This window comes from Nanorana parkeri, unplaced genomic scaffold (assembly GCF_000935625.1).
Source record: "Nanorana parkeri isolate BGI_ZX_2015 unplaced genomic scaffold, ASM93562v1 scaffold132, whole genome shotgun sequence".
Lineage (NCBI taxonomy): Eukaryota > Metazoa > Chordata > Amphibia > Anura > Dicroglossidae > Nanorana > Nanorana parkeri.
Genome location: NW_017306400.1, coordinates 1,824,085 through 1,836,533, shown reverse-complemented (window position 1 = coordinate 1,836,533; position 12,449 = coordinate 1,824,085). Strand labels below are relative to the sequence as shown.

General features: G+C 40.8%; 1 protein-coding gene across 1 annotated transcript in view; it reads right to left on the bottom strand.

Moving 5' to 3' along the window:
- Positions 1 to 2,270: 2,270 nt before the first annotated feature.
- Positions 2,271 to 12,449, bottom strand: part of LTA4H (leukotriene A4 hydrolase) — a 40,218-nt gene continuing 30,039 nt past the window's right edge. Inside the window, exons 13-19 of the mRNA XM_018553877.1 lie at positions 11,824 to 11,927; positions 11,631 to 11,701; positions 8,453 to 8,507; positions 8,272 to 8,367; positions 6,284 to 6,366; positions 5,015 to 5,119; positions 2,271 to 2,488 (exon numbers count right to left, since the gene is read on the bottom strand). Coding sequence (XP_018409379.1) covers positions 2,374 to 2,488; positions 5,015 to 5,119; positions 6,284 to 6,366; positions 8,272 to 8,367; positions 8,453 to 8,507; positions 11,631 to 11,701; positions 11,824 to 11,927 — 629 coding nt within the window. The 3' untranslated portion in view covers positions 2,271 to 2,373. The remainder of the gene's footprint in view (positions 2,489 to 5,014; positions 5,120 to 6,283; positions 6,367 to 8,271; positions 8,368 to 8,452; positions 8,508 to 11,630; positions 11,702 to 11,823; positions 11,928 to 12,449) is intronic.

Genomic DNA, 12,449 nt, shown 5'->3' with positions numbered 1-12,449 from the left:
TTTTTGTTGCCAAGATTTTGAGTGAGCTACACAGATACATTTCAGTTGATATTAGCATTTCTCAAATAGGTGCAAAAAACCCCCCACAGCTGGGTTAAAAACAAATAAATGGTTGGGTTATTAGCTAACCACTGATGATGCACAGAGGCAACATGCACACTAGCTGACTGTTTCAAAGAACGTCTCTTGTGCATTGTATAAAGAACTTTGTTCCCACATTACTTTTTCCTGCGTTTAGTTGTTGCTGGACGTAGGCGTGTAAAACGGAGCTTCATGGACCTGGAATGCAGAAAACCCTAGTGTGGGTAAACACGTCTAGACTATATGAACCTAGAGGCTGTAGGGTGTGTTTTCAGTCATAGAAAAACACTACATAAACGAATGCCAAATGTCCCTGGACTCATGCAGTGTGCACAAGGCCTAAGATCCCCAATGAAGGCCCTTGCCCCTTTTACAACTATGGTATGATCTGTTAAAGTGGCAAACCGATAAATGCCTGGTTTAATATATTCATGTTATATGTTTTATTCCCTACCAAAAAAGTTGTAATTTGGGCTAGCCTTTTGAAGCATAAGCTCTACCAATCCCAAAAAAAAATTATCCATAAAGATGGTACTCTTAATTGACTGGCAGAGTACCAAGTGACTGGCAAAAAGCTACGGTACAGATATTCGAAAAAGGGTCAAGATGCCAACCTGGGAACTACAGACCAGTCAGTCTAACATCAATAGTATGCAAACTGTTAGAGGGAATGATGGACTACTTAGTAGAGTTTGTTCATGAAAATGGTATAATAAATGCTAATCAGCATGGATTTAGGAAGGACCGTTCCTGCCAGACCAACTTACTAACATTCCACGAAGAGGAGAGTAGAGATCTGGATGGAGGGAAGCCAGTGGATGTGGATTTTTCGAAAGCATTTGACACAGTACCACATAAACGCTTAGTACACAAGCTGAGGTCTATGGGCATAGAGGAAATGGTGTGTATATGGATAGAGAACTGGTTACAGTAACGTGACCAGAGTATCGATAAATGGCTCCTTTTCAGATTCGTCTAGGGTCCTGTGCTAGGCCCCATATTATTCAACCTGTTTATTAACGATATCAGGTAGGGAGCGAATAGCCATGTTTCCGTGTTTGCTGACACTAAAAATCGGGATGGTAATAGACACGGACTAAGACATTATAACATTATGGGAGGGCCTGGATACAATAGGGGAGTGGGCAACTATATGGCAGATGAAGTTTAATGTTGATAAATGTAAAGTAATGCCCTATGGGATTAAAAATAGGCGAGCGGATTACACAATAATGAGAACTCCACTAGGAAGGACAGAAATGGAAAAAGTTTGGGGGTCATAGTGGACCACAGATTGAATAGCATGCAATGCCAGGCTTCTGTAAACAAAGCGAGCAGAGTACCGTCTTGTATTAAAGGGAATGTACTGTAGAGACAATTAAGGGGATGGAGGACCAGAGCTACGAGACAAGGCTACTAAATTTAAACTTGTTCACGCTGGAAGTGAGGAGATTAAGGGGGGGCATGATTTTGATGTACAAGATGTTCAATGGCGATAGGTAGAAAATCACATAAATGCACGCAATAGGTTGAACTTGAAGGGCCTGTGTCTTTATTCAACCTAAAATACTATGTAACTAAAGATGGGGTGATACTGATTGACTGTCTAGCAGGCTGGAGACATAAAACAGGTAGCTGAATTTCTGCAACAGGAAATGTCCTCTGCCTGGCTGTGTGTAAACCAGAATTGGCTGCAATTCCCTTATATATTCCAAATGTGAAGGGAATTTATTAACCTTGGACCCGTTGCCCATAGTAACCAATCAACTTCCATCTTCAGTTAACCTTTGAACATGAAAGATAGAAGCCGATTGGTTGCCATGGGCATCTGCTCCAGTTGTGATAAATTCCCTTTTTTATATATTTAGCGGTTTGCCCAGAATTCTGCTTTAACCTTACCAAAAATACTTGCCTAATTTTCCTTTACATTTCCCCCTGTAAGATCTCTAGACATTGGGCATGTTGAAAACAAAACCTGTATTTTTATGTCATTGGTTTACGTTTTGTGACTTTGAAACCTGTAGTGAAGGGCATGCTTTCCATGACAATGAGACCATAAAATAAAGAGAGAAACCATTGTGGTTACTGAAATTACAGAATTGTTTTATTGATCAGTTTTGCTGGAGTGCTGAAAACAGAAGAATAACTTGTAAAGAGAACTTTATGGTGTTCAAGACTAGGTACAACATTCAGGATAGCCTCTTGTTCCCTTAGAAATGTTTTTCTTAGTGCTTTGAAAGCATGAAGCATAAGGGAGAAATGTTTACAAAGTACACAACTTGATTCTCAGGCCTAAACATGAAGGTCTTTTGCTACCAACATTTCAGTCACTGGATGCATAAAGGATCGATTCTTTAGGAAAGTGCTCACAGCTTGATCCCGGGCTTTGTCAAAGTTGTAAAGGTCCCTGCAAAAACAAGGACACATTTACTGTTCCTTAATATGGAGTCAATAGCCATAGCCACAAATATACTTCAGCTGCTACAAAAGGATCACATGTATACCTGGTTAAAATAACATTGTTTTAGATGGAGGTGTTCTTTAACCCCTTACCACTTGAACTCTGTATCTGTAACATTACACAGCACAATGCCCGGTACCCCATACCCCACCTATGAGGACCACCAATCGGCACTCTGCGTGCCTTTAAAACCCGGGCAGCCACTGACTGCTTTGGCTGACTGCTATGACAGTAAAGGTGCCCATACACTGCACGATTATCGTACGATAATCGTATGCGATCGGTTTTTCGTACGATAATCGAGCAGTGTGAACGGAGACGTGCGACCGTTTCTACTGTACGGTCGCACGTCTTCTGTCGAACCAGCATGTTCGAAAACCAGCCGGGAATCGTACGATTCTCGGCTGGTTAGAGCGGTGCTCGGAAGATAAATGCTGAACGGGCCGGTGTGCGCACGCGCACACTGCCCGTTCAGCATTGCGGTCATCGGAAGCCCGCCCCTCAGGGGGGTGGGCTTGCGATGATCGAGAGTGCGATCTGCCTGTCCAAGATAGGCAGATCGTACGTTTTTTAAATCCCTTTACAACCATCGCAAGACTAAAGTCTTGCGATGGTTGTACAGTGTATGGCCACCTTTATTTCAAGCAGGCTGGAGACTTCATTGACAAAGACTTAAGCCTGCAGATGCCACTGCAGCTTGAAGTTGCCAATATTCATTGTTTTATTACTTTAACATGCACAAAAACATACTATAATTGTAGTGACTTTTTTTCTTTTGAAAAGCTGAGCGTTTTTTTTATTAACAAAAAAAAATAGTTACGCAAATTAGTCCTAGAGTTATTGTCAAGCTAACTGATGCTACCAATTTTGGCCTTCGCATCAGTTACCTCTGGCCACAAAGGGGTTAATGGCAGATAATGGCTGTATAGCTCTTTCAAGTAAATTTCTCTCCCCATCTAACTCCAGTACAGAGTGAAAGTCGTCTTGCTAAGCTCTGCAGTTTTTAATCTGTCTACTGCAAAATCTTTTTTTTCTTCCAATTATGCAAAATCAAACTGAGCACCTGTCTAGCGTGACAACGAAAATTAGTCTCAGCCTAATTTAGCATGGGAAACTGAATAATAAGCCGAAGGTACAGCAAGATTTTTTTTTTAGGGTGCATTCACTCTTGCCACAACACATGGTAACGCACCTGCACTATGTGCATTGTGGTGCCATTCATTGCAAGTAGCACCCCAACAGTAGAGTGCAACACATTGCACACTACCACACAGGGTTGGTGGTGCATTGGCAGTCCATTCATGAAAAATGGGCTACTGTAACTAGCATAAAACAATTGAAAGTCCTAATCTGAATGCTTGATTCAAGTCTGTGATTTTAACTGCTGAAGTTTAGCTGTGGTGCCTGACAGCTACACAACTAGTGTTTTAGGAGAAAACGTAGGCGAGTTAAAAGGTGGTTCACAATGTAAGAGAAAGTGCTTGAGTCCAAATACAATCCATAATTCATCTTTATTTATTAAAAGCCAAAGTCCAGTACACCACAGCAACAAGACACTAGGGGTTCAGCTTTACAAGCCTACATCTTTAGGTGCGATAGGGATTCCTGTGTCGGGAACTTGCATTTTCCTGCAGCAGGGATCCCTAATCTGCAGTTTACAAGTGGCAGCTGTCACCCATTCAAGTTATTGATCAGGTGACAGCCACCATGTAAACACCGACACACCGCATGTAATCATATGTGATTGATTCCCAACGGCATGTAAATCTATCACTCTCCCTGGACACATCAATCATGCGTTCGTGATTGATTCCTAAACGCATTTAATCGTTATCAGAGACTAACTATTTTATGTATACATTTGTGAACTAGTTCACAATATACATTACCTATAACAAATGCTAACAGATGTTTCCATCATCTACGATAAGTTACACTGTTGGTGTACATACAGTTTTTAATGCTACCAAAACATGACAGTCTGGCCATTTTTGACTGGCTCAGTGAATGAGTTTATGATGCTCAGGAGGATTGATAAATTAAGCCGGTTAGAAAACATGATGCAATTGTTATTGTCTTTTCTATGAGGAGTATTGTCTGCAAACCCCAGTCTCCCATTTACTAAACAGAAACATTCATTGGAGACTAATGCATTTCAAAGCACAACAGGAAAGCCTGAAGTGGGGGGGATTGTGCAAACATCTAACTGTCCTCTGAGACCTATGGCCATTCTAATGCTGGACAACATGCAAGTTTCTAGAAATGTTTTGCAAAGACGCAAATGGAACACTGCACCCTACCCTTACCCCTGTTATACAAATATATATTAGTGGTAGGTCACAATGATTGCCGGTTGATATTGCTAGAAAATAGCCAAGCCCATAAGTCTACCTCCTTCCTATCAGCATAAGAACTGCTGCATAAAACAGAGATACATCACCTAGCAACTATAACCCTTTACCCATCTCTTACCGATACAAAGGGCGAGTGAACTTCATCCGTCCCTGCTCTGTTGCCATTTTCAAAGCCAATGGAATGACATCTTCCCACTGGGCACGGATGCAGAGGCGCAGCCATCTGTAAAAACACAATGAAATGGCAGATTCCTAGTTAAAATTTAGATCAAGGTAAGTGATGGATGGAGCTCTGCTGGGCTTCGGTTGGCAAACGATAGGATGGTTTTTAAAAGAAGACGCAGTGACTATTTAACAAATAGAAAATGAATCATCGTAACTAACTTGGACACATGTTTCATGCAGCTTTGATTTTAGGATGGTCAGTTAACTGGAAAACAACCATCTGCAGAGAATTATTTCTAACCAGCTGGAAAACCATTTCTACCAATTTCACCATTTTTGTGAAGTCCATACACTTTAAATCTCATCAATTTTTAATTGTAAATAAAAAGGGTATCTTTCTATAGTCTAAAACCCTTGCTAGCAGAGCCTTTTTTTTGGCACACGTTAAAATGCACATTTAGGCATGAAGATTACATAACTCCCTCCCAAAAATATATATTTTCTGAGAGCAGAGACCCTGCAGAATAAAATGGTGGCAGTTGCACATCTGACAGCCCAAATCACTTCAACTTTAAAGCAGACAGTCTGCTTACAGGACCCCACTGCAATCTGTACTTCCTGCGTTTAGGTGTTCCTTCTCTTTTCAATCTCTGGGTCAACCCAGCCTGTCTGTACACAATGAGGGGAATTTAGCATAACAGGAGCAGACAAAATCTGGAGCAGCTGTGCACTGCAACCAATCAGCTTCTCTCTTTCATTTTCAAATCTTAACTGATCAAACTGAAGATGAAATCTGGAGCAGTTGCCCATGGCAACCAATCAGCTGCTATCTGCTCCAGATTTGATAATTTCAACCCTATGTACATCCTTCTAGGTAGGCTTATCCAAATATCTCTGCAGTCACCCAGAAAGGGTGCTACTGGCCCAATCTGACATATGCAGAACAAAAAAAAAAAAAGCTACATAGCGGATTATGAAATGTCCTCATGAATAGATGGAAAACAAAAAAAACAGGTAAAAACGTAAACCTCTCAAGAAATATTTCCATGCACACACTGAAAATACACTTTAGTTTGCTTTAATCATCACAAAGCTGTATTTAATGTGTTTCTCCCAAAGTATTTCTAATTTTAATTTGAACAGGTTGCAGTCTCATGAACAGTACAACAAACGTGCCTTTCTGTATCATTCTCATCTGTCATGCCATCAGTCCATTTCTTACCTGAAGAGAATTTCTGAGTTCTTTACAGCATTGAAGTTGTACACTTCCTGCATGTGCTTCACATGGGACACTGGCAAGGGATCCTAAACAAAACAAAAATGGACCCCTGTATATGTCAGAATTAGATTTCCATTTTTATTACAATACTTAACAAGATAATCATTTTTCCTTCTGGTCAGGAGGTTGGAGCAAATTCTGGAACTACAAAAGGAGTACACCTATGCCAGGTTTAGGCTTTTGAACGGAACTTCGATAGAAAAGTATTAGGAACTTCAGTTATTTGTACCCATTAGGGAGCAGTGTTAAGCTGGCCATACACCTTACAATTATCTGCAGATTTTCTGGGGTCAGATGGAAAAAGGTGCAACAGATTCCTCCATCTACACTTCACTGTGTGTCCACCTGGGCCAATCTGTTGCACTTTTTCCCATCTGACCACAGAAAATCTGCAGATAAATTGTAAGGTGTATGGGCACCTTTACTTGGACAGCAAATTTTGATTTTGTTTTGTTCACATCAGATGTGTTAGGCCCCTTTCACACCGGCTGATCAGAAGGGGAAACGTATCCCCTCCTGATCGAAGCGGTATGGATCGTATGCCACCATCAGTGACCACATACCATGTCGATCAGATTACCCCCCGATCCGGCATTTTGAAACGGAACATTGTTCCGTTTGTCTGTCTGGACCTGGCCAGAGCCAGGGTCAACGGACGCCTGTCCGTTTACACACGGCTGTCCATAGACTAACATTGATCATCGGATCAGGTCCTTCTGAAAAACTGACAGGCAGACCGATTGGACCACCCGTGTTAAAGGGGCATTGGGCTGTGCTGGCCATAATGCACAGACATACTGCCTTGTTTACAATTTAGTCTGTTCACAGCACTGTGTAGAGGTGGTGTGTGCTGAAAAAAAGGTACTACATGCAGTATAAATGTTTTTCACTGCTGCATATTTAAACGTAGTAGAGCGCAATGGCCTGCGGTGAATAGAACTGAAATGTCACTTTGTGACATTTAAATTAAAAAAAAGTTTAGGGGGGAAAAAAAAAAGTTAGTGTGTGAGGAGTTTTTGGAGTGTCCCCCCTGCTCTGGACATAAAAAGCAGCCACTGGTGTGAATGGGCCCATGTGGTTAAAGTGGGGTGTGCGAGTTTACTATTTTATGCTCCTTGTTTTCTAACCTTCAGTGGAGCTGTAGGGATTTAAAAAGACCATGTCAAAAAGCAACAGTGATTAAACAGCATGCCGATATACCTTTAACAAACTTCCCTAAACATGATCAGATTTATTAAGTACCAGAAATTCTGATTGGTTGCTGCAGAATAACTGCACCTTTCCTTTTATTAAGGCTGTATTGTCTTTAAGTTCAAAAATCTCTTCTTACAACAATAATTACTTCCAATAATTAAATATACAACTTTTCACATGGTCCAGTTTTTCAAGTGTGCTTTAGGGCTATGTCACACAAACTATTTTATAGCAGCTACAGCATTGCTCCCCTTATTTTTTTCTGCTGGGAAAAAAAAACAAAAAAAACGGCAAAAAGGAAGGGGTCCATTGATTTATTTGAAGCTCAGCTGCTGAGTGGTTTACTTTATTGCAGCCTTTAAAGCTAGCGACACAATTGCCAACTTCAGTAGCTAATCATATCCACTTCAGCAGCTAGTGATTATTGCACATACCAGTAATGTACAACTGCATAGAGAATATTTTAGCTAGCTACAACGTTGCTGGAGTGACACGGCCCTTGGAGTGCCCATTACAGTTAGAAACATTGAACTAACATTGCTAGATGAAGAGGAGCAAATGCTCAGAACACAGATCTGGCAAGCTAATCTACCATCCTCTTACAATAAACCCAGGGCTCATTGTTTCCATCAGGAAACAAATTAATTGAAAATGGGGAGCATGCAGTTCATTTTCTATAATAAACCATGACAGTTGTAACTGCTAATCCCAGAATGCAACAGACCAGCAGCAATTACCTTAAGAAGCAAGAGAGTCAGGAGCTCAATTTGCTGATGAGATGATAATTCTTTCACATCTGCTACTGTGAATGAGTTCAGATCACTTTCCTTGGCCTAGAAAACACAACAAATTGCATGCTGTGTATGAAATGGTATTGTAGCAACAAGACAATAAATATGCTAAGTGTATACCACTTACCTCAACCCATCTGTTGCTGAGTGCAATGCAAGCGTTGGCAAGGGTCATGTCATACCTGGGTAAAAACAAACACTTTTAAGTGGTAAGCCTAACCTACATTATGAAAACGTCACCAAATAGACATGTGATAATAAACTCAGGAGTTCAAAATACATTTAAGTACCTTAACAGTTACAAAAATTTAGTTTGTGTATCACTCGGCTGTAGATCCTCAAATCATCTCTGAATTGGTGCTGACACTGTCCTTCCTTCTAGAGGGTGACAGCTTTTGTTCCCCATGGTCCCTGTGCGTGATGTAAAGTAGACAACTCACCAAGCTCACTCCTGTGATGGACTACAATCTCATGGTTAGTTTACTAATTTGTATTGAGACTGCAGCCTATCACGGGTGGCATCTTCACACAGGGACCATAGGGAACAAAAGAAGTCAACCTCCAGAAGGAAGGACAGTGTCAGTATGAATTCAGAAATACACAAATAAGAAACATTTATGTTAATTAAAAAGGTACTTGAATGCATTTTTAATATTTAACGCCAGAGTTTAGTGTCACTTTAAAGATGAAGGCCTGATCCTGGGATGATGAGCACTTACAGCTTTAGAAGGGTTCATCAGCAGTTCCCAACTTGAAAAACCTAGAGTGCCCTAACTGATACAAAAGAATGAGGCCCCATTTCACACAAAAATGTGGCACGCTTGCGGCGCCATTCATGTTAATGACACCCTAAACATGACAAACAAGAACACATAACACATGGTCAAAGAGCTGCACGAGTTTCTTGGGCGCATTTATTGTGGGTAGGGACAGCTCATTGAAATTAATGGGTTGCCCTTTGCAGATGCACAAATCCTTTCCGTGCAAAACAAGTGTGAATGAGGCCTGAAAGATGGCAGTCTGTCTGTGTGCTGTTGGGAAAGTTGCACAGTAATAAGCAGTTCCAGCGTGATTGTGGATGGACAGATGTCTTCCAGAAAGTGATCTGTCAGTCTATGGCCAGTTTGTCACCTAACTAGCATAATAAAACCTTGTTAACGGCAAATTGGAGACAAAAGAAATTACAGCCATTACTGACTTTTTAAAGGTGCAGTTCCTGAGGTAGTCATCCTCTTCCTTGATCTACAACCTAGTGAGTCACTAACCTTGAACAAGCATGGAGTCGGTAAAGTTTAAAGTGTATGTAAACAATAATCTTCTCTTTAGTCCTTTTTTTTCTAATATACCAAAGTAGTTTTTAAATATCTGATCGAGAGGTTCAAAAAAAAATTTAAAAAAAGAAAAAAATTCCAGAAACTGAAAACTACAGCAGTCAACACCTCCAATGACTGGTAAGCTACTACATATTGAAAATTTGTTTGTGGGCTTACATACTCTTCGGGTCTCGGTTCACATTGTGTATTTCTGTTTTGGGTCAGTGACTCACTAAGTAGTTAAGCCTTAATTAAGATGACCAATAAAAACAAGTCAGTAATGGCAGCCTCATTCCTAGACCACAAGATTCCCTTTAAGTTTGACTGAACACAGACAGAAAATCATAGAACACCTTGCCTCTGCCTTCTACTGCAGAAGTCCATGATATATGGTAGGGGTGGGCAACTCTGGCCCTCCAGCTTTGCTCTAACTACACATCCCAACATGCTTCTGGGAGTCATGTCTGTAACTGTCAGTATTGCAATGCCCACCCCTGATATATGGTATACAGCAGTGTTATCCTTATTAGATCATATACCCCTTTATTAGACTAGCCTGTGGTCTATGTTAAATCATCTATAGGAGTATTCATTTTATTGCACTGTGTTGCAGTAATGGTGCCATTCTGATCGGCACCCCAGTACACCTTGCCAGCCGATGTGGATTGCACTGCCAGAATGCTAGTTTCACTTTTTTGGGGCACCAGACAGCCTATTCAAATAAATGAACTGCCAAATGCAGCACATTAACATGTGCGCACTGATGTAATCCAGTGTCATAAATGGGAGCTTAAAAGAGAAGTTTACGGTAACTTAGTTTGAACTCCATTACCACCACGTGGGTGTTAAGAACATGACTATTGCTCCACAAGCACCCATGATCCACTGGGATTCATTTACTAAAGGACTATAGGCTTTTCACTTTGTAAAGTAAGTGCTAGTACATACAGTGAAGCTGTGCTCACCATCAACAACCCAAAACATATGCTAGCAAAAAAATACATTTTTCCAATTTTCTTGTCACGCGGTTATGTATTCAATTTTATCATAATTCACTTTGTAAGGTAAACATAACTTCTGGAAAACGTAACAGCCTTCAGAAAATCAATTTCAATCTGTGACAGGTAGGCTTTTAATGCTACTGCATGTAAAAACCAGACTACATTATTAACTAGACACTTCAAAGCCAAAACATCTAGACCAAGGCCATTCACTGGTTATATAATCATCATTTATGACTGTATTTGGGTTTTGTCAAAAGTTCTTTTTTTAAATATATAATGGAAGGGGGGGGGGGGGTAATTTATCAAAACTGGAGCAGTTGACCACAGTAACCAAATCAGCTTCTCTCTTCAGTTTGATCAGTTAAGCTTTGACAATGAAAGCTAAAAGCTGGTTGCAATGGATAACTGCTCCAGTTTTAATAAATTCCACTCCATGTATCCGTCAGCACACCTTTATCGTGTAAATATTGTTACCATTTATTTGGTTTACCACTTCCTGCTGATTAAGGAATGTTCTCTATTGAACACCAGGTCTAAATAAAAATAGCGGCACTGTGATATTCCATTGCGGACTTTAACCATGACACTGAAGTTTCCTGGCTGCACTTTGATCTCCATCAAACTTGAAAACAACAAGCTAGAAATGCTATTGGATTTAGAGACAATCAACTGCAAAGTATCTATACAACCACGATGACAGTGAGTTTACGCCGACTGCTACATTATATTAATTTTTTCCGGATTGGACAGGTACAAATATAATAAGTATCTTATGCATCCCTGATTGGTCCGTTAAGGACTGTACTTTTCAATCAGGTCTACTTATGCCGTGTGTAGCTCAGAGAAGTCAATGGGAAGTATCCGATAAAAAAATTAAGCCGCTTATGTAATTGGAGGTGAATGAAATTTACACGCAGCACATCACCTCCATTTATGTGATTTTTAATTTTTTCTTTTTACATTTATCAAGTTATGTTGAGAATCTTACGTTGGTTGCACTGGTGGCAAACCCGGTGTATGCATCCATCCATTCCAATCAACTTTGTTAAGAATGTCCACCTACATGAAGAGTATACATAACCAAAATGAAAACGGTCAACCATACATAGAAATACAAAAACTATAATACTATAAAAGATTTGAAGTTACTGGAAATGAAGGATGAAATAACATTGCGTCACCTTGTCTTTGAAATATGAATACAAGAAGTTCTTCCATTCATCTGTAGTTACACTCTTGTAAGCATACACCTGTATGTAGGTTTTCAGGAAACCCAGGAATACATCTGAAAAACAGAAAAAAAACTGCCATTTTTCATACTGCATTATCTATAGCAGGGCTTCCTAAAGTGTGGGTCGCGACCCCATATGGGATCGCGCAAGTGAATGGGGGTCACGGTCCGAATACCCGTACAGAGCCGCCATCATGCGGGGTATGGCCAGTACTTGTTTTAGAGGTCCAGGCGGCCGGGGAGGCCTGGGCTCCAAGCAAGATTTTTTTATTATCGATTAATATGTGCATCTAAATTGTTAAGGTCCCGGGCACCCTTGTGCACTTGGTACCTTTCTGAGTACGTGCGTGCAGGAAGGTTTTCCTTTTCAGGGGGTGGAGCTTTGCAGAAGCACCGAGGAGCAAGGCAGGAGCGGAGCATAGCTGCTGGAGGGGAAATTTGTTTCCAGCAGACATCCCGTGGGAGGGAGTTGATGATGACAGAGACACCGATCGACTGACCGAACATCCACGACAGGGAAGGGGGTAGTTGGGTAAGAGGAGAGAGACACCGACCGACACTGGGGGGGGGGCGGAA